Source organism: Rhineura floridana, chromosome 1, assembly GCF_030035675.1.
Source record: "Rhineura floridana isolate rRhiFlo1 chromosome 1, rRhiFlo1.hap2, whole genome shotgun sequence".
Lineage (NCBI taxonomy): Eukaryota > Metazoa > Chordata > Lepidosauria > Squamata > Rhineuridae > Rhineura > Rhineura floridana.
The window spans coordinates 176997868-177019158 of NC_084480.1; the positions used below are offsets into that span (position 1 = coordinate 176997868).

The 21291-nt window shown below is 41.0% G+C and overlaps 1 protein-coding gene across 1 annotated transcript; it reads right to left on the minus strand.

Moving 5' to 3' along the window:
* Positions 1–1868: 1868 nt before the first annotated feature.
* CRNKL1 (crooked neck pre-mRNA splicing factor 1) lies at positions 1869–21276 on the minus strand. Its single transcript, XM_061587881.1, has 14 exons — positions 21170–21276; positions 18421–18573; positions 17390–17481; positions 17115–17273; positions 16523–16689; positions 15432–15610; positions 14032–14202; positions 12966–13157; positions 11877–11936; positions 7966–8046; positions 6544–6783; positions 6143–6244; positions 3031–3279; positions 1869–2100 (listed from the first exon to the last, which is right to left on the minus strand). The coding sequence occupies exons 1-14, from the start codon at positions 21215–21217 to the stop codon at positions 1936–1938; spliced, it is 2058 nt and encodes a 685-aa protein (XP_061443865.1). The 5' UTR covers positions 21218–21276; the 3' UTR covers positions 1869–1935.
* Between the last annotated feature and the right edge of the window lie 15 nt (positions 21277–21291).

Below are 21291 nucleotides of genomic sequence, written 5' to 3' on the forward strand. Positions count from 1 at the left end.
GTGTGTGGAATTAAATTGCAGTGAAAGGAAGTGATACACTCAGTTCCCCTTTCCCCTCCTACCTTTTTTGGGGTTGAAGATGCAAACCAAAAAGATCTGTGCAGTGGAAATTGGGAGCCGAGAATGTATACCACAAGGCATGCTCTCCCAGGCTCAATTCTCTTCTCATCCCTGCATCCCTTCTCCCTCTCTTACACACAGGCCCCAGCAGCATGCAATGCTAACTGTTGTCCCTGCCACTTGTGGTTTGTGCAGGAGACTAACAGCACACCATCTCCAATGATGATAGAGATATTCTTCATTTCCTATCTCCCTCCCCCCCATTGTAGGCACAGTGGTTGTACATTGGCCAATTTAAATGTCCATGTGAAACAAGCTTTCTCTGAGGCACTAAAATGTACATATATAAAATGGATGACACTGATGCTTGGTTAAGATATACCTTGCTATAAATTGTCATTGCATAGAATAGAACTAAATACATCAAGGACTGGCTAATCCAAAGTAACAATATACTTAGAATTCTAAAATAATCATGATTAAGCTCCTCCCACAAGCCCATTTTTCTTTGGGAAACCATGTATACCTCAAAACAAACCTAGGAAGCTGTATTTTCATAAGCTATGTCATAAAAGTAGAGGCTAAAAAGATTTCACAACCTGTAGATGCTTAATCAGTGTCCACAGAATAAACTCTGTGGGTGCACCACACACTAAGGAAACATGAAACCAATACAAAAATTGCAGCTATCTCACTTTGCAGTAACAATATTCATTTCTCAGACCTGAACCACTGCTATATGGATTTTGTAGTTGGGGCACCGGAAACAAAGATGTAAATGTTATGGTGAAAAAATGCAGTGTCATTTCAGAAATTGTTTTAGTCTGCCACTGTGTATCTGAAATTTCTATATGTTTAAATTCCATGGAGCCCAACTCTGTTCTGTAAACTGAAGGCTCTTTCTGTTCATGGAAGGGCTTTTGATCCAGCAGAGGCTTCTCCTGACAAAAGATGGGGGCGCAATTGTTCTGGAGGTTGGGGGACCTTCTAGAATAGGGCTGAAGATGGAGCACAGGAAGTTGAGGGAGGGAACTAGCAAAAATTGCTTCTCCCACCCTTTGCTAGTGGGCGTTTAGGATTCAAGCTGTCATGCATTACTGTATTATTTATTATAAGCCACCATGAATATATTGCATACAGAAATGTGGAATATCAACTAACTAAATAGTTTTAATGGATAACTTGACTAGTTTAGGAAATATATGAGTTATTAGTGGGAAAAGATTTTAAACCAGCATTTTTTCCTTGGTGATTTAAAGTCAAATGTGACAGAATGTGAATTGCTTCTGGCTGCACTGGGAACCTTGATTGTTCCTCATTAGATATTGAGTAACATAGCATCTTATTATGTAGATCTACTATTTGAAGACATTTATATTGATTTTTTTAGCATTTTGCTTCATTTTAGCATCTATCATTCAGTTACAATGCCCCACATGGTCTGTTACTTTTTGTAAATGTAAAAGAATAAATTGTTACCTGTGCATACGTCTTTGAGGCTCCGCCTCTTTTGTTTTCTGGTGCTGCCCAACCTCTTTCTTCCACAAATGGGTATGTCAGTTTACTATTACTAGACGTACTGCTATAGAGTATTTCAGGGCATTCATTCACAAGGAGGTCTTTTTCTTTTCTTTTACCACCTACAGTTGTACAGAACTAATATATGCAGGGAGAAATCTGTATGCTTATTGAAATGTTGCTAGTTTTGCACATGGACTGATAATCTTTTTTAAAGTAGCTAAAAGCATAGAATGTGCTATATTTTCTGCTAATAGATCTTTTTCCTATTCCAAATATTGGCAGTGGCATTTTTGGAAACATTTATTGTATTCATTGGCAAAAATTCTGTACAAAAACGGGAATGTAAAGGTAGTATTAGGGACTGCTTTCATCAACATCCTTGTCTGAATCTCCCTCTGGATTGTCATCTTGTTGCTGTTTCTTCCAAAGTTTAGCCATTGCCAGTAGTTTGAGGTTGGGCTGATTGGCAGCATCCTCTGGGAAGATGTAATCATAGTATTCTTCCCAGCCAGCATCAGACTAGAAGGAGAAAAGTTAACATAATCAGACATCTGAAACACTGTACCTTCTGCTGCTTTATCACACATAATTTTATCACTCTTGCTGGTGTTCCCATGCAAAAGTTGGTGTTTCATGGGCATTTTAAAACAGCACTTTAATTAAGGGTCACTTCATGTTGCAGGTTAGGGGGCTGCATGTTTTAATGCTTCCCACACACCCTTTCCAGTAAAAGCTGCCCAGAGAAAAATAGTGCCAGGAAGAAGCCTAAGCTCCATCTGCAAGAAGCTTTAATATTATTATGTATAAGAATACTGATATTTTGGTTTGAGAGGTGTTTACTTTGTATTGCATACCTCTTCAGGAGTTCTGTTATGAAGCAGTATACAAATTAAGGCTGCAATCCTACACATGTACCTGACAGAAAGTCCCACTGAACTCAACAGAACTTGCTGCTAAACATACATAGGATTGCACTGTAAATCATTGTGGGTGCATGCACACACACACACCACACAGGCCATAGTAGTATAGTTTACAAAAAGCTTTACTACTTGTTTCTCCTACTGTGTAAACTAACCCAAGTCTGTGATGGAATAACTAGTAAGCTTATTTACTTATAGTCCAGTGAATGGCAATTAATTCCACTGAACTGCTTTGCTGTCTGCCATAGCTTCTGTTACCAAGTAGTCTTATTTTTAATACTTAATACTATGTTTGTAATTGCGGTCGGCTGATTGAAAATAAAGATTGACTTGACTTATAGTCCAGTTTAATGAAAAAGAGAGCACACAGTAGGAAAATGTGCATTTTATACCTGCCCCAATTATTTTTGTGACATTACTGGTGTTCTCTGCCTCATTCAGATCCAGTTTCATAATACTGCATAAAATACTTTATGATAAGCTACCACCAACCATGCAAAGTCAGGTCTCCAGGTTATGCTCTTACCCCATCTTCAGATTGAAGCTTCCTCCTCTTCTTGACTTTCTCTGGCATGAGTTTGTCCACCCTCTCTTTGCTGGATTCTGTTCCGAACTCCTCTTCGAAGTTTCTCCAGGATTCCAGAAGCATAAGTCTCTCCTCTTTCTCCTCACAATTTCTCATTGTTTTATTAGCCTCTTCATATACTTGGCGACATCGTGCTAAGCTATCATCTTTCCCTGCTGAGAGCTCAAACTGAGCAAAACTGATCCATACCTAGAGCAAAACCGAACAAGTTAATATTAGGATATATGGGAAACAGGATGCCAAAGCTTTAACACTCTATAATCGTTTCTTATCTTGTAGTTGTTTTCATATAGCATATGTCCAAAATGTATCTCAAGTGCTCTGCTCGAGCTGTATTGAGTTTTCACTGAGTTTTCAAACATTTCCCAACATGAAACCAATGTCACCTTACAATAATTGATTTCTGGATCCATTTCAATCGGGTTTCAGGCCCGGGTTTGGCACAGAGACAGCCTTGGTCGCCCTATATGATGACCTTTGCTGGGAGAAAGACAGGGGGAGTGTAACTCTGTTGATTCTCCTTGATTTATCAGCGGCCTTTGATACCATCGACCATGGTATCCTTCTGGGGAGACTCGCTGATTTGGGACTTGGAGGTACTGCTTGGCAGTGGTTCTGCTCCTACTTGGCGGGTCATCTCCAGAGGGTAGTGCATGGGGAGTACTGCTCGGCACCCTGGGCTCTCCAGTATGGAGTTCCGCAGGGGTCAGTTCTATCCCCCATGCTTTTTAACATCTACATGAAGCCACTGGGTGCGGTCATCAGGAGTTTTGGAGTGCGTTGTCACCAGTATGCTGATGACACGCAACTCTACTTCTCTTTTTCATCTTTTTCAGGTGAGGCTGTCAATGTACTGAACCGGTGCCTGGTCGCGACAATGGACTGGATGAGAGCTAATAAACTGAAGCTCAATCCAGACAAGACTGAAATGCTGTTAGTGGATGGTTCTTCTGACCAGATGGTGGATGTTTATCCTGTCCTGGATGGGGTTGCACTCCCCCTGAAGGAGCAGGTTCGTAGTTTGGGCATTCTTTTAGATCCAACTCTGTCACTTGAGGCTCAGGTAGCCTCGGTGGCACGGAACGCTTTCTACCAACTTCGGTTGGTGGCCCAGCTACGTCCCTATCTGGACAGAGACAACCTCGCTTCAGTTGTTCATGCTCTGGTAACCTCTAAATTAGATTACTGTAATGCGCTCTACGTGGGGCTGCCTTTGAAGACAGTTCGGAAACTGCAGCTCATGCAAAATGCAGCAGCCAGATTGTTAACGGGGACCAGGCGGTCCGAAAATATAACACCGATTCTGGCCCGCTTGCACTGGCTGCCTATATGTTTCCGGGCTCGATTCAAGGTGCTGGTTTTAACCTATAAAGCCTTACACGGCTTGGGACCACAATACCTGTTGGAACGCCTCTCCCGATATGAACCTACCCGGACACTTCGTTCAACATCGAAGGCCCTCCTCCGGGTGCCTACTCAGAGGGAAGCTTGGAGGATGGCAACAAGAAAAAGGGCCTTCTCAGTGGTGGCCCCCGAACTGTGGAACGATCTCCCTGTTGAGGTACGCCTGGCGCCAACATTACTATCTTTTCGGCGCCAGGTTAAAACCTTCCTCTTCTCCCAGGCATTTTAACATCTATGTTTTAACTTTTTAACATTTTAATTCAGCATTTTAGTATACCCGTATTTTCGTAGTTTAGTATGTTTCAATAGTTTTCTTTGTGCTTACTGTATATTGAAGTTTTACTGCTGTGAACCGCCCAGAGAGCTTCGGCTATGGGGCGGTATAGAAATTTAATAAATAAATAAATAAATAAATAAATAAATAAATTTTGAGTTTCAGTGTTTCAAAATAAAATATACAGAATGAAATTCCAATGCACCATATGTAATTCAGTAATATGAGAGCATTGGTTAGGGGTCTGATGACTTTTGCAAGGCACTGTATGTATCCTTGAGTACTGTGGACCCAAGTTTATTTTGGCCAGTGGAATTAAGCATTTGGAGCAGGTTTGGATTTATTTATGGTTCTTTTTAAAAGGAGTATTAATTTAATGACCAATAATTCATAATAACAACTAAAATAAAAATGTAAAAAAGGGTTAGGAAGGGAAGATGAGAAAGGTGAGGGAGGGGAAGTACCTGCCAAACAAAAATTTTCAGAGACATTTTAAAGAAACAACAAAATCTGTATTGCCCTATAGCATCAGAAACTAGAGTGAGTGATATCTGGACAAAGGGACCAAGGAGAGGATCATGCGGCAGGTCTGATATAGTCATTCCCTATACAAGAGGCATTAAAACTCAAAATGATGGAAGGCTGAATTCTCCATCCATTTCCCCCCCACTAAAAAGATCATTTCTACCAACAATCAACATAAAACTATTAATTCCACTTGCATCAAACACTAAAGCTGAAAAAAATATTACAAGTTGTCCCAGCACTGTTGGCAACATCTGTTTGTTTTGAAGAAAAAAAATCCCCATATGTAACTGAATTGGTTTCTTTGTTCTATTGGTTCCAGAGCCCTGAATATGGATCAATCTGGGTACGCTGTGGGTCGTATTGGATATTGCTAAGGGCCTGTTAAGGGCACAATCCAACTCACCTTTCCGTCGGGCTGGAGCGACTTGGATGCCATGGATCCTAGGCTCTGCTGGCAGCAGCCCTCCACTGCGGCTGAGCTGTGGCACCTCCAGGAGACTCCCAGCACCACTGGGGGTCCACCAGCCCGGTGGACAGCCAGCCAGAGGAAGCTCCAACAACGGGGTATTCCAGGAGCATGGTGGGGGAGGAGCCGCAGGGGGGGGGGACTTACATGAGATCTTCCTCACGCTCAGAGCTGTCCCCCAGGTCCTGCTCCACCCGGAAACTCTGCCAGCCAGAAGGCCAGCACAGTAAACAATTGTAATGGGCTTCTACAGAGATCGCTTACTCCCCGGGAGGCCGATTCATGGAAGCCAGTGCTTCCTAGCCGGCACTGGCCCCCGAGCAACAGGAGGATCCCACGGAACTAGAGTGGAATCTAGTTCTGCCTAATCAGGCACATACCTTGACATGCTGTGTTCGCTGAAGCAATCGCCGATAAAGGGTTCTTGTGTTCTCATATTCTTCTTGTTCTATTTCAAAGTCAATGTACGATTTCCAAAGAACCTAGGAGGAAAGAAGAGAGCTAAGTTCTGAAGATACAGAACAGATTTTGTTAAGTGCATGTTACAAGCAACTCACATAAATGCTTGTCTGATCCAGCAAAACCAACATCTACACAAAAATAGGTTGCATGTATAATTCAGCCGTAGCAGGGGAAAGACTGTTGCACTTTATATTCAAAATTGAACTCCATGTATTACTCCCACATTAGCTGAGCACAATGTATTCCCTCCATGTCAGACAGTAATACGTTGCAGAGCATAGCACACTCCTGCTGAAAAGTTCTCAAGAAGTCCTCTTACCTCTGGCATGTCTAATCGCGGCTGGCCAATAGCCAACTCATATATAGCTCTGGCTCTATCAGTATCACCAAGAATGGTTTCTAACTCAGCAAACTTGATCCATGATGTGCAGTTTTCAGGTGCAAACTCTAAAAACTTCTCATATAGTTTCCGGCAACGATCAAACTCTCGCAGCTGCAGCTCCAGTTCAATGTAGCCTTTGAACAGTTTGTTCTTTGGACATTTACCTATGGACGTTCCCTGTAAAGGGGAGAGCCAAAATTTGCCCAATGACCGTTAAAGAAAGAGCACGAGTGCAAGCATGCTTTCTTGAGGCGCAGCCAAAATTGCAGCGAGTGGGCTTCTAAGGGCTGATTCTCGCTGCCAATTCTGACATGCCCTGAGAACTGCATTTGCTATTGTAGACAGAGGGTTAGAACTTGGGCCTGTTGAATGTAAATTATGTAAGAATGTCAGACCCACCAGTAAAAATGCGCAGGAGGAACAGAGACAAAACTCCTGGCACCTCAAAGAAACAAGTGGCCTTAGGGCTTATGGTGGTGTAGACACTTCCTTAAATGAAAAAGCCAGTTGAAGGAGGGACCCACCAACGAACCTGCGGTGCCCAAGGTGTTGATTAGGCCCAGGTGCATTTTTTTCCTTACCAGAACTTGGTTAAAGAAGCAAACTAGGGATGAAGCATTCCTATAGGCTAAGTCAATTTGTCAGGAAGGAAGTGGCCTGACCCTCCCCTTCCAATTCAGCTTAGAAGCCACCAACAAGCCAGATCAGTTCTTCCCTGGGGACAAATGCAAACGATCACTAGTAGAAGGATATCTGTGGCACTGGGAGATGCAGAGTTACATTTAACCCTAACATTAACAGCTAGCAACAACAGGCTATCACTGCCCCCTGATAAAATGTGGAAAGCTCTTTAGCTATGCCTAATAAGGGTTGTATTAAATGAAGCACTAAACTGAATGTTTTATCAGCGCAAGGATTTTTCTTTAAGCAACAGAAAGTTCTCCACCTCTCCTCCCACAGTGCCTCCTTAAATCTGTTCTGGGGGTTCCCCCAACTCCAGAGCAGATTTGGGGACTGCAAAGGGCACACACGGGGAGGAGAGGGACAGAAAGTCCTGTTGCGCAAGCGGAAGTTGTTGAATACCACCCTAACCATTTGGTTCACATAATACTTTCAGCAATTGGAGAAACCCACAATTATAAAACTGGAGGGCTGGAGTAATGCTGTTGCTTTTAGGTGAAACAAGATGGCAAGTTCTGCTATCTGTAACCACTGCTCAATATGTAAATACAAATGAATACGTATTTTTTAAAAAATCATTACAAGAGAGATCAGTCAAATGCTAGTTTGATCACCGTCACGCCATCACAAAGGAGATAACTCAATCACTATATCAGACAATCACTTTATTTTACTTACCAGCGCTCGTCTGGCAAGCTGGAGGCTCTTCTGTCTTATTTCAAACTGAGCATACAATAGCCATATTTTGGCAAATGTAAACTGAAAAGAAAAATAGTATAAAGGTTTTCTCAGTTAAGTGTAAGAACAATGTCTCCAACTAAAAAAAGTTATGGCTGAGGCAGTAAACCTATGTCAGCAGAAAACTGGTCCAAAGGAATTAAGAATCATTAAAAATTTCTCTTGATAACGAGTTTACAGTGGGGCCCTGCTTCTCAGCGCCTCGCTTTTCGGCAGTCCGTTAATATGGCGCCAGCAGGGCGATCAGCTGGACGGGGGCCTGGAGCTCCCCGCACTCCAGCTGATCACGCCGGAGGAGGGGAAGATCAGCTGTAGCGTGCCACAGCTGATCTTCTCCTCTTCTGGCGCTATCAGACTCCCGCTCGAGCTGATTGCGCCTGAGGAGGGGAAGATCTCTTATTTTCCTCCCCTGGTGCGATCAGTGGGTTAGGTTCCAGACCCCTGCGCTACAGCTGATCTGCTTTTCAGCGGTTTTCACTTTCCGGCGGGGGTCTGGAACCTAACGTGCAGTATGAGTGGGGCCCTACTGTATTTGAAATGCACTGAAAGCCGTATCTGTGTGTCTAGCTCAGCGATTTTCAACTGCTGTGCCGCGGCACATTGGTGTGCTGCAAATGGTCCACAGGTGTGCCGCGGGAGTTTGCTCACACAAGAACATGGTGGGCAGTCAGAGCGCAGGCAAGAGCTCCATCCTCGAGAACTTCGTCGGCCAGTCAGTCAGTTGTTCGTGGGGATGGGGGAAGAGACGCTTCAGCTGCGTGCCTGAGTGGCTTCCTTGTGCTGCCGTCCGCTCATCAGCTGTGTGCAATCTAATTTTAGGCGGGAGGTTTGAATCCCCTGCTCTTCGGGGATTCAAACTTCCCGCCTAAAATTAGATCGCACACAGCTGATGAGCGGGCAGCAGCACAAGGAAGCCACTCAGGCATGCAGCCAAAGAGCAGGGGATTCAGGCGGGAGGTTTCATATCCAGGGTTACAATAATATATTGTTACAACAGTATAAAAGCACAGTATTAAAATCAGTTAAAATAAATAATTTAGTAGGTGGTCTTGGCCTGGTTTATATGTTTGTCAGTCCTTTTTGCATAAAAGCTCAGCTTCCTTGGGGTGTTGCTGCATGAGAAAAGTCTCAAACTACCAGACTGTCAAAAATGTCAAGATAAATAGTTTGTTATTTCTATTTTGTTTTAGTTATTTTGTTATTTCTGAATTTAGTTCTTAATTTTTTTTTCAGGACTTATTAGACATGGATAGATTTTTAATTAAAAAACGTAAGTTGGACGATGACAATGGATCAGGTGTGGCTGGCACTAGTTCAGGTAGTAACGCACATAGTACCGTCAGCGTTAGCTCTAAAACCGTCGTGCACCAGTATAATGAAGACTATTTGTCCTTCGGATTCATTTCATCGGGAGAAATAGTGCCACGTCCTAAGTGTGTTGTTTGTGGTGAGAAACTGGCAAACCAAGCTATGGTTCCACGTAAGCTGAAAAGACACCTTCACACAAAGCACTCACATTTATGTGAGAAACCAATTGATTATTTTAAAAGGGTTATAGCTGATCAAACACGTCAGGCTAAACAATTTACCAAAATCAGAACTATTTCTGACAAAGCTCAGGAAGCAAGCTATGCCATTGCCGAAATCGTGGCAAAAAAGATGAAATCTCATACAATTGCTGAGTCAGTAATTTTACCAGCATGCTGTAAAATTGTAAATATTATGTTTGGCGAAACATATGAAAAAGAGATCTTGAAAATCCTTGTGCCAGATAACACTGTTAGTCGGCGTATACAGGACATGTCTCAGGACATTGAGTCACAAGTGATAGCTAACATTAAAGAATCCGATTTCTTTGCTATCCAGTTGGACGAGTCAACTGACATCACTGGAAAAGCTCAACTCCTAGCATTCGGCAGGTTTAATTGTTATTTAATTGTTATAACAATTGTTATTTTGCAAATCACTTCCAGAAACAAGAGGCCAAGACATTGTTTTTACACAGTTTCCTGCACAGAGAGGCTCTCATTTAAAAATCAGTACTACCTGAACTCCAAAAAGTACTGGCTGAGACGATCAAAATGGTTAACTACATCAAGAGTAGGCCATTAAAATTGAGGTTGTTTTCAGCACTGTGTTCTGCCATGGAAGCTGCTCACACACAACTTCTACTGCACATGGAAGTGAGGTGGCTATCTCGAGGGCGGGTGCTTTCAAGGTTGTATGAACTGAGGGAAGAGCTTCTAATTTTTTTTACTTCAGAAGAGTCTGAGCTGGCTGACCTGCTTAGTGATGAGACCTGGTGCAATAAAGTTGCATTCCTAGCTGACATTTTCCAAGCTTTGAACACTCTTAACAAGAGTATGCAGAGAACGAATGAAAATATTCTTACTTGTACTGACAAAGTTATCTCCTTTAAGGAAAAACTAACACTGTGGGGAGCCAGAATCAAAAAAGAGAACAAAGTTGAAATGTTTGAACTGACAAAAAGTTGCAGACTGGACAAAAATCTTGTTGATTTAATTCTACAAAGTTTGTCATTGCTGAGTAAAAACATTGAAAAGTATTTCCCGTCACTTGATGTATCTTCCTTGGACTGGGTGAGAGATCCATTTGTGTTAAGTGCGTGCGAGTCAGCAGAATTAACTGTTGAAGAAGAAGATGAGCTGACGGAAATCAGAAATAATAGAGGACTGAAACTGAAACACTCATCAACAGATATGGCCTCATTGTGGTTGTCTCTCCGAGAGGAATACCCCATCATGACAAAGATGGAGATTAAAGCACTTCTTCCTTTCTCAACATCTTATCTGTGTGAGGTTGGATTCTCTGCTATGAACACAATGAAGAGCAAGAACAGGTCACGGCTTCAAACACTGGAGGAGGACTTGAGGGTATGCTTGTCAACCATCTGCCCTCGGACAAGGGACATCATGAAAAATCACCAAGCACAGATTTCCCACTGATTTATTTTTTAAAAAAATAACATGATTAAAATTTTAGTTATTGAACTTTAAACACAATCTTAAAAAACTGATGGTGCGCCTTGACAATTTTAGCGCCTTGTCAGTGTGCCGTGAGATGAAAAAGGTTGAAAATCACTGGTCTAGCTGCAGTGATGTGGGGAGAACAAATTCTGTGGAAAATTTTCCAGAGCTTTCTTTTTTCCATGGAAAATGTTCCATTTCATAAGCTCATTAGTAACAATGAACGGATGCCAACTGCAAATAAATATTAGGAAAACGGCAGTTTTTATCTTTGTTTACTAAATACAAGTAAAAAAATACCCAGTTAGATCACTCTCTAGGGCAGCGTTTCCCAACCAGTGGGCCACCAGCTGTTGTTGGGCCACAATTCCCATCTTTCCTGACCATTGGCAATGCTGGCTGAAGCTGATGGGAGTTGTGGTCCAACAACATCTGGTGGCCCACTAGTTGGGAAAGGCTGCTCTAGCGCATCAGAACATTTTCTGATGCAGATTACCCTTATTTGCATGGGAAATGTTCCAATTCAAGATTTTCCCAAACCCCCACATCACTGTATAGTTGTCTTTTTTGTCTTCAGCAAGCCTATGTGCACTTATCTGATTGCAAGTCCCTTTGAAAAAAGTATGGTTTTCTTCAGAGTAAACATGCACAGGATTGGAAAATATCCCATTGAATACAACGGGACAACTCAATTGCAAGCAGCTTCCATTGGTTCAATGGACCTTAGGAACAACTTTAGCTGAATCAGGGCCAATATTTCTGTATTGGGAGACTACTGAACTGAGAAGGAATGTGACAAATTACTGCAACTCATTCCCACACACCCTCCTGTACTGTCCCCAGGCTCACCACAGAATTTAGTACCTTTTTATGAGGAATGAGTTCAATACAAGCTTGATACACTTGTCTTGTCCGCTCTGGATCCTGAGAAGGAACACATTTTATGTAACATAGTCAGAACAAAGACTTCCAGGCAATTACATTCAGAATGCCCTTGGAAAATATTATATATCTTGTTTCCTGTGTTAGTTACATTATTTAAACCTGTCATCTTGCTTTAAAACCTAGTCCTTATTCTTAGGGAACTTCATCACCAGCCTTCTTTCTCTTCCCTCTCTCTCGCTGTCCCCATTTCTCCTCATTCCCCCCGCTTTCCCCCTAGGGAGTTCAAAACACAGACGCTATGCGACTTACTGAGACAGGATGTTGGAAATGTATACCAGTGCTCAAAGTGGTTCACTGGCTTCTGCTCTTATTTCAGAGCACAACTTAGAGATACCTTTAAAGCCCAAACTACTTGGGGCTCAGTTATCTCAGGTAACATTTTCTTGCACACCAACCTGCCCGTGAACTGAGATTGCTTCCACAGGCCATCTCCAGAGGAGACAAGCGTAGAAGATGCTTCTTTCAGCTATTGCATCCTACTGCTGGAACTCTCTTCCTGGGAAGGTTCACTTGGTGCCTCTGGTGTTATGCTTTCAGGCACTGGTCAAAGGCCTTTCTGTTTTCCAAGACTTTCATATCAATGGTGTGCGTTTTTATGTTTATGTTATTTTGTTTATGTTATTTTGAGTATTCCTGTTTTTACTGATCGAATGGTGGTGGTGGTGGTGGTTATGTGCCTCCAAGTCAACTACGACTTATGGTGACCCTATGAATCAGCGGCCTCCAACAGCATCGAATGGGGGGAGTGCTTAATTGAAGGACTGCAAATAAAGCGACACATAAGCTGAGTTTTTGCCAAAATGTATTAGATACATATATTTCAGACAGCTGTAGGAGGATGCACATGTCAGTTGGGCATACAGTTTATATAACAGGGTAGCAGTGGAGTTCAGCTTACAAAATAAGGCTCTGTTTAAAATTATTCTGAAGATAAATACAAGCTCCATTTTTGTTACTCAGATAATAATCAAAGAAAGAAAGAACACCAGGAGTTGTGGGTTTTTTTACCTTTGCCTCTAGCTCTTCATACAGTGCATAATTGATCCACAGATAGATGTACCTCTTCCAGTGTCGCTTTTCTTGAATTGGAGGAACATTGGCAATGGCTCTTTCATAAACTTCACGTACAGCATCAGGATCTGCGTCACTTTCCACAAGCCGCAGGTAATCAAACCAGGCATCATAATTATGTGGATTAGCCTTTCAGAAACAATCCAGAACAGCTTCAGAAATACAAGCACAGCATACCTACTCCCCTGCTTATATTTAAAAGTACAGAAATGCCAGTCATGGTTGAAACAGGGTTCCCAGGCTACTGTTTTTGTATATTGGCATACAGTTTAACCAGCAACTGCCACATCCTTTGCCATTCTTAGCAGCTAAAGATTTATATGACAAAAGGTTTCTCTAGCAGTGACACACACAGGTGGTTCCGAAAGTCAGAGGGTTGTTTAAAAGGGGTGGGGGTTCAAGCCTTTATGGTTGCAAATATAGGCTCATAAGGATTCCTAGTGACCAAACATTCTGTGCCTTGTGTAGGTTAGGGACTACCCATAGGCATCTGGTTGGCTACTGTGAGAACAGGATGCTAGATGGGCCACTGGCCTGATTCAGCAAGGCACTTCTTATGCTCTTAGCTCCCTGCTCCTCCCCATGACTTGCAGAACCAGAATTAATTTTGCAGTTTGAACCACCGTGGGGAATATTATTCAAAATTAGAAAAAGAGCAAGTGTACACAGCAGTTGCAGAATTCAGCTTTACTTGGCACAATTTGGATTAGAATAGAATATTTAATTAATTATGAGTCCCATTTATAACCATGGAAACATGCTGCAAACAATTTTTTCCTAAAGGTTCTGTGCTATAATTCTCCACAGCAACACTTGTCCTATGCTTATATTATGGGGGAAAAGGAGGAAGCCCTTAAGTACAAGAGACCCACCCTGATTCTCCCCCAACTGAAGCCAAATCGTCCCCCACTTGGTCCGAAAACAGCAGCCTCAGGGAACTGTCATAAAAGATAAAGAGCTTGTGCCTCCATTCATTCCCCTGTAGTTCAAGGGCTGCACTCACTTTCACTTCTTCTTCATATTGGAATCTTCTCTTGCTAACAATAATATCTTCGATTCCTCTCCGGTCCCCAAACTTCTTCTCAAAAATGGTGTAATTTTTGAAGAGCTCTTGAGCCTCATGCTTTGGGATTCTGTCCAGGGCATATTTGTAGATGACTCTAACCCTTTCAAACTGGGGGAAAAAATCAACAGCTTAGACAGCAAGAGGAATTTGCTCTATATTTTATGTGTAGTGCCACTCTCTAGCATAACCTTTTCAGCGAAAGGGAAGGCTGCAGATGGTAGGAAAGATCCCTGGCTGAGACCCTGAAGAGTAAACAGAACAAGGCTAGATGAAGCCATGATGTGACTGCAGGTGCACTGACTTGCTTAACTTAAACTCTCAGCCATTTCTCAGAGTAAGGTTCTACAAGACAAGAGATACAGCAAGATAACCATCAACCCAGGCCTAGGACAAAATTCTAATTTTCTCACATATTTACACAACTAGGTGGCCCAATGTAAGCTCTGTGTTGCCTTATGTTCTAGTTGCTAGAAAGTGAAAACAGACAAACAAAACAGTCAGAGGCCATAATACTTAGGCAATTTATTTCGAACTATGCTCCACTGAAATCAAAACGTCTGTATGTTTAAAACTGGAGTGTTAAGTCAAAAGACTGAGACATCAGATATTATTGCCTGATGCATAAGAACTAATTTATGGTAAGAGGGCTTGCCCTAACACGGATTTCAGTGGGACTAAACAGCTTAATTCCTGCACTATGGCTTCATTTTTTTGGTTTAATACTTCTTCAGAGTTAATTCTACAGAAGAAAAACAGAAATCCTGTTGCTTTTTATGATGTCTATACATTGTGGAGCAACTTCAGTCAGGTATAGGGAAATTTCAATTTTATATGCACAGCATTTCAATGGAAGAGATTTAATGAAGTGCTTAACTCTCCCCTTGAAATCACTAGATTAATTATGCCCAATATGTATAATTTTAATTGAGCATTGTTTTTGCAATTTTCCCTCTTCCTTCCCCAGCCGTCAACCGTTACCTGCCCTGAGATACTGAGAAAAAGAGGAAATGAATGAAGATCCCTGGGCTTCACTCACTCATAGAGGTGTAAAATTCTTAAAGCATGTCCACAAACGACAAAGGTAAAATTTAGAACATGTGTAGTCCTGCTAACTAGAGTCTGAAAGCAAGACATTTTTACCCTTTCTCCTCAAAAGTCAGGCAGCTAATGTACCCATCCAGAGCAAGTGGAAGCACAAGCACAGGTGGGATGGAACGGTTGGTTGTTGGAGTCCCAAACAAGCCACTGACTAGGAAAGGAACGTTTTGTAGTAGCAGCCAAGCACATATTTTTGCTTGCAAAATGCAAGCTATATTTGGTAGCAGGCAAACTGGTACCTCTTTCTGGTTCTCTTCAAATTTGGCAAAAGCTACATACAGGTGTTCATTCATATGTTCTTCTCCAAAGAATTCCACTGCTCTCTCAAAGACTTTTCTTGCATGGGCAAAATAACTATGCTTTTCTTCAAAACGGGCATACTTGATCCAGTTCTTAATGTCAGGATGCACTATGACAAGTGGAAGATGTTAAGGAATTCCAAATATGATGACTTTCATTTCAAAATCAACCTTTTAAGAATAAAATGCAACCAATGCATTATGCAAGAATGGTTAAAGGACTGCATAAAATGCACACCAAGAACATAAAGACATAGGGATGAAGTAATTGCCTTATATTTCATGGGAAAACAAGAATATTTTAGGAAAAAGAACTAAGATTTTAGCAAGACTAATAAATATAATATTAAAATCTAACCTTGATCAAGCTATTAACACTGCAGGTGTACCTATATTCTGGATAATCTCCACAACACTTTTGTTTATGTAGAACCTGAGATTGAAGGAAATCCCTTGCTATCAATGTATTACAGTATGCTTTTCATATGTTTAAGCAGGCTTCCCATTATGTTACTTTCAACTCAACAGCATTCACGATAAAAACTGGATTCTGCAAAACATAACTTGTACCAGCCAGAATCAGTGACAGCACTGTGATTACTGAGTATATCTGACTGACTGAACCGTATGTAGCCTAATCCCATGGGGAGCCAACATGCACCTAAATCTGCACAGGATTATGCTGTTGGGAGTGCCATTTTTTGCTGCTAAACTTTAGTAGCAGATGAAAAGGTGACACACAGAGCCCAGCTCTCTCTGAAGTGGTAAACTTGTTTCTGGCCTGTACAGTTTCAGTTGGCAAGTGGAGAATTACATGACAATGCTCCTTCATACATACATACATACATATATATATTCCTCAACACAGAAAATTAGGAGACAGCTAATCTATAATTCTTCTCCCTCACAAATGTATTCCTGTTTTCTATATCAGCAGATAATCCTGTTGTTGCCAAAAAGGCAAAATGTGAGCACAGCAAAAAAAGAAAGAAAAACATTAGGATGAAATGGAAGCATCCTCAAAAGGATATATCTCTCATAAGTAGAGCGTGCTCTGTCCACCTCCTTGTATCTCAGCTCAAAGTTAATGTAGGAATGCCAAGATTGTTCTTCAGGCTGCCATTCCATCCACCGCTCAAAGACCTGGCGGGCTCCAGCAACATTTCCCAACATCTCTTCCATGTAAGTATATTTGTACCTTTTCAAATAAAAGCAATGTAAGAAAATGAATCGAGGCTAATTAATACTAAGATAAATTACAAAAATCAATAATGTCAATTTCTGTTCTGGTAATATCTTTTTTTTTAAATCACATATGGTGCTTGAATATGGAGTGCTTGCACATTTGGTGTCTAGCACACCAGAGCTCAGATTCCTATTTTAGATCCTGGTCATTTCTCAGTACAGGCAAATAATTCACAAAGAACTATGCAAGATGCGGCCACAAATCTTTTTCAAGCTCTACAATCTACAGAACAACCCATCCACTTTCCAATACTGTACTTGTTTTCACCCAGTCTCTCTCAGAAACTCAGAAATAGATGCTTAGTCATCCATGGAAGACAGGAAGATATACTCTTGTTTACTGATTGTCTGCAAAATGGCAAAACATATTTAGCTTACCAGAACTGATTGACTCTTGGTAGAGTAGTGATAGCACGATCCCAGATATTTCGGGCATGATTAACCTGCCGGTTCTTCATTTCCATCTCGGCATACTTCAGCCAAAGGGTGACATTTCGGTAGTCTACATCTAGAGCACGTTCGTAGATGGAACGAGCCCTGGGAGCAAAACATGGTTGAAATAGATATATGTGCAGTTCAAATTATGGAAAACTGGACATCATTAGTTATTCATACAGCTGATGGTGCTTGCAGGGCAGCTCTCAACAAATTACCTTTGTATTTCTTTGAGGCTTTCCTCCCATTGTGCGTACTTGATCCAGTTACTGATGACAGTCCGATTTTTTCTTATGTTATCTTCAAAGGTCTAAGGAGAAAGTGAGTTTACTTTTTTTTAGAAAGAGTGTGTGTTTCTGTATAACCGAAAGGAGATTCATAAATTATCAATGTTCAGTAATATTTTTCAATGGGGCAGTATTTGAACAGGTGACCTATACATACAAATTGTATTAATTTACAAGGCCCTTAACAACTTGAGTGCAGGATACCTTAAGACTGTGTAATTTCTTATAGCCCTGTCTGATCACTGAGGTCTTTAGGGAGTCTCAGCAGTCCCCCATGGCTGGGATGCATGGCCATGCATTGTGGGCCCAATTCTGTGGAACGCCCTCCCAGCTAAGATCACACAGGCCTCCTTCTTGTGGAACTTCCAGCGCCTAGTGAAGACTTTTTTATTTCAGCAGGCATTTTAAGTAAGTTTTTTTTTTTAAAGTTAGAGTTAACTGATTTTATCTTTATTTTATCTTTTTGACCTTACCGTATGCATCTGAGAGATTAAGGTGTTAAGCAGTATATATTGTTGAAATAAATCAATAAAATAAAACTGAAATGGCATAGTCGAGGGATAGTTTTATCACACTATGTGCTGACAGCTACTTCTAAGAGATGCTATCTTAGAGAATACCACTTTTCTTATACCCCATTGTGTTCCCCAAGAAATCTAACAAGTGTCTACTGCATACAAAGCGGTTTTCTTAATAGCTAGTAGAAATCTTAAGTAATTCTTCCACATGTATAGAACTCTTTTCCTCTGGAGCATTTCCAGAGCGCCAGGGAAAAGCCTTAGGAAGCAAGATATTGTACAGCCACCATCTGGCTCCCAGATTTAAGCAACTGAGGGAAAGGTTTTCTAAGGATACCGTGTTTCAGCAAGTTATTATACATCAAGAGCCCCTGGGATACACACTCAAATAAATTATACCCAGTATTTAGCATTAGTTATGCAGGATGTTTACTATGTACTTACTTTTCTTTTTCGAAGCTTATAATCATTTAGCTCTTCTTCATCTGTGATCTTCTGTTGAGGAGGTGGGGGAAGAAGCTCAAGTTCCCGCTCTTTTGCTTCTCTTAAGAGCTGCTCTGCTGTGATCTGTACTTCTGCTGGGGCTTTGTTTTTCACCTGGGGAAATGGAGGAGCAACAATTTCTTGTAACAACCTATTTTAGCATTCTACACTAATTGTAGAAAGTAATTAAGCAAAGCAACTAGACTTGGAGATTAGTTGGCTGGTAATTTGAAATGAATTGCAAACTGATAAAATATAGAAGTTAGAACCTTACTTGTCAATTTCAAACATTACACAGCTAAGAACTTAATTTTACAGAAATAAAATGAAAAATGAAAACAGTGACCTGTGTAAGACAGGATTTACACAAACATACTTTTTGAAAAAAGATTATGACAAGGTGACATGAAATGGTAATTCAAAGGTTAAAGTTTCATACAGGGTTGCCAAATCATACCATCATTACATATACTATATAAACATATATGCATTATATAGCAGTTTAAGTGTCATGGCCTGCTCCAAAGAATCCACAAAATTATGAGGATGCTATTGTTGACATTGCCCTATTTACAGAAATGATTCTCAGGATCCTCAGATATTAAGCACTTAATATCTGTAGCACAGATATGCTCATGGAGTACACAACTGATTTATCTACCAAACATAAAGCCTATTAGTCAGGGAGTGTAATGTATGAAAAACCTATAGCATGGCAGACTTAGAATAAAGATCTGAAATTTTAGGACTTCTTAGAGGCTTCTGAGGATTTCTAAGTTTCTGACATTTTGAAGTTTTAAGATTGCCTGTGGTGTGAGAATTTCATAGTACTGATTGATTTTATTCATTTTATCTCTGCTTGTTTTTATGCAGTATTTTTATTGTTTTATTTTTAAAAAATGTGATGTACACCACCCAGAGAAACTCGGTAATAGGACAGTACAGAAGTATTGAAAATAAACACAGTTCTTCTTTTTAGGCAAAATAAAATAAAAAATTTAGAACACACACATCATTTTTGGCACTATTGTCATTTATGGGCAATGTACAACCTTAATCATACTCACAGTAGACCCACTGATATCAATGGACCTATTGAAAGCATGACTTAGATATCACTCAATGACACTTACGCAAATAAAATATAGGACATTTATTCTAGCTTGGGTCTTTAATTTTCCAACAAATTAATTTAATAAATGGGGATAATGCTTCCAGTAATATAGTTTTTTTGAGTGAAAACACATGGAGGGAACAAGTGTAATTCTGTAGGTGCTCACAACCCAATAAAACCAAACACAAAACGCTAATGATATATGTATTTTTAAAAAATGACAAAGTACCAGAAAGCTTCTGTAATACAGTACAATGCTGCAACAGGTATTCTCAATATGCAGACAGTTACCTAGAAGTTTTCTTGTCAAACTGAGAGATGTGCACCAAGTAACTTTCTTTAAAAAGTCCAACGCCTGAAAGGTAGGTGTTGCTCATGCAGTGTATTCAATATCATGATAGAAATGTTGGCCATGACAAAATGATGCACTTTCAGGACAATTTGCCTTTCAAAAAACAAAAACGAAGTGTTCTACCGGAACAGGAGTTGACCTCACCCCTCAATAATAATATTTCACACTTAAAATATACATGATCCAAGACCTTCCACAAGGTAATTATAGAGAGAAGTGAAGATTTTAGTTTTAGTTCTTTTATTCTTGGCACAACATTTTTTAATATATATTTTTATGTATATTTTGCATGATCATGGTGCAGTGACCATTTGGAGAGTCAGAATTAATCAGCATGTCCCCTACCAATACAGGGCAATTTAAATGGTCAAAGCGCATGCACTTTGACACACTGTTGCCAGATAGAGGCGTTTTCCCTCTGCATTTAATAATAAAAATAATTTGGGGGGGGGATAGGACAAAATATCTATAGCTTTACTATGGTCACAATAAAACCCCTGGTCTACTTGTTTTGCACTGTCCGGACGGTAAATGGTTGGGTAGTTTATAGTTTGTGAAGTAAAGGATGGCAACTATACCCCCAATAAATATTGAACCCGAACTTTTATTTCAAATTCCCCTTCCTGGGAGGGTGACAAGATGGGAAGGACAACAGGGCTCGTGTTACTTTTAATAAATACGAAGGAGAATTCCAACAAACGCAGTTTTTCTGACCTCCTGCGAAACCTGTGTTAGGCCCAGTATGGACCTAACACCTGCATCTGCTAAAATTCTTTCTTCTCCGAACTTCAGCCCCATCGTACTCAGAACTAAAACGTCCTCCCAATCAAATGTGGGTAGGATTTCAACCCAATGCACAAAAGCAAGCTGCAATCCTAAACACACTTATTTAGGGTCGAAACCGGCGGTTCTTATTTCCGAATAAGCATGCAACAGGATCATTCTGCGACGGGAAGAGGCGGCACCCGGTCTTCCTCTACATCGGGTCAACCCTTTCTTCCAAAGCATCTTCCTTCTGCCGCCCATTACCACAGCACGAGAGAGGCGCATATGTCCACCTCGCTGGTACATCCCTTCCGAGCACCCGGCCATCTCTCTCTCGAATTCAAACCGGGGTGGTGGTGGTGGGGTTGAACATACTCTTCCTGTATATACATCTTGGTCAAAAGCAAAGCCCCTCTGAGCTCAATGAGACTCAATCCCGAATAAACATACGCAGACAGCTACTGCTTCCCCTTCCCCACCTTTGCCACTTTGGGTATTCGCTGCTTCCCAGCCGCCGTAGACGCCATCTTCTCCGTCTCGAGCTGTTTCTCCAAACTCCGCCCTCTCCTCAACTTGATCTTTAACCTCCCAGCGTACAGCT

What these genes read in the sequence shown, in the direction of transcription:
- CRNKL1 (XM_061587881.1), bottom strand. Translation starts at nt 21,217, where the DNA reads ATGGCGTCTACGGCGGCTGGGAAGCAGCGAATACCCAAAGTGGCAAAG. An exon ending in TTGAAGAGAACCAGAAAGAG is followed by an intron (nt 14,203 to 15,431) that starts GTACCAGTTTGC and finishes TTTTTCCCCCAG; the next exon opens with TTTGAAAGGGTTAGAGTCAT. An exon ending in CGCGATTAGACATGCCAGAG is followed by an intron (nt 6,245 to 6,543) that starts GTAAGAGGACTT and finishes CTTTCCTCCTAG; the next exon opens with GTTCTTTGGAAATCGTACAT.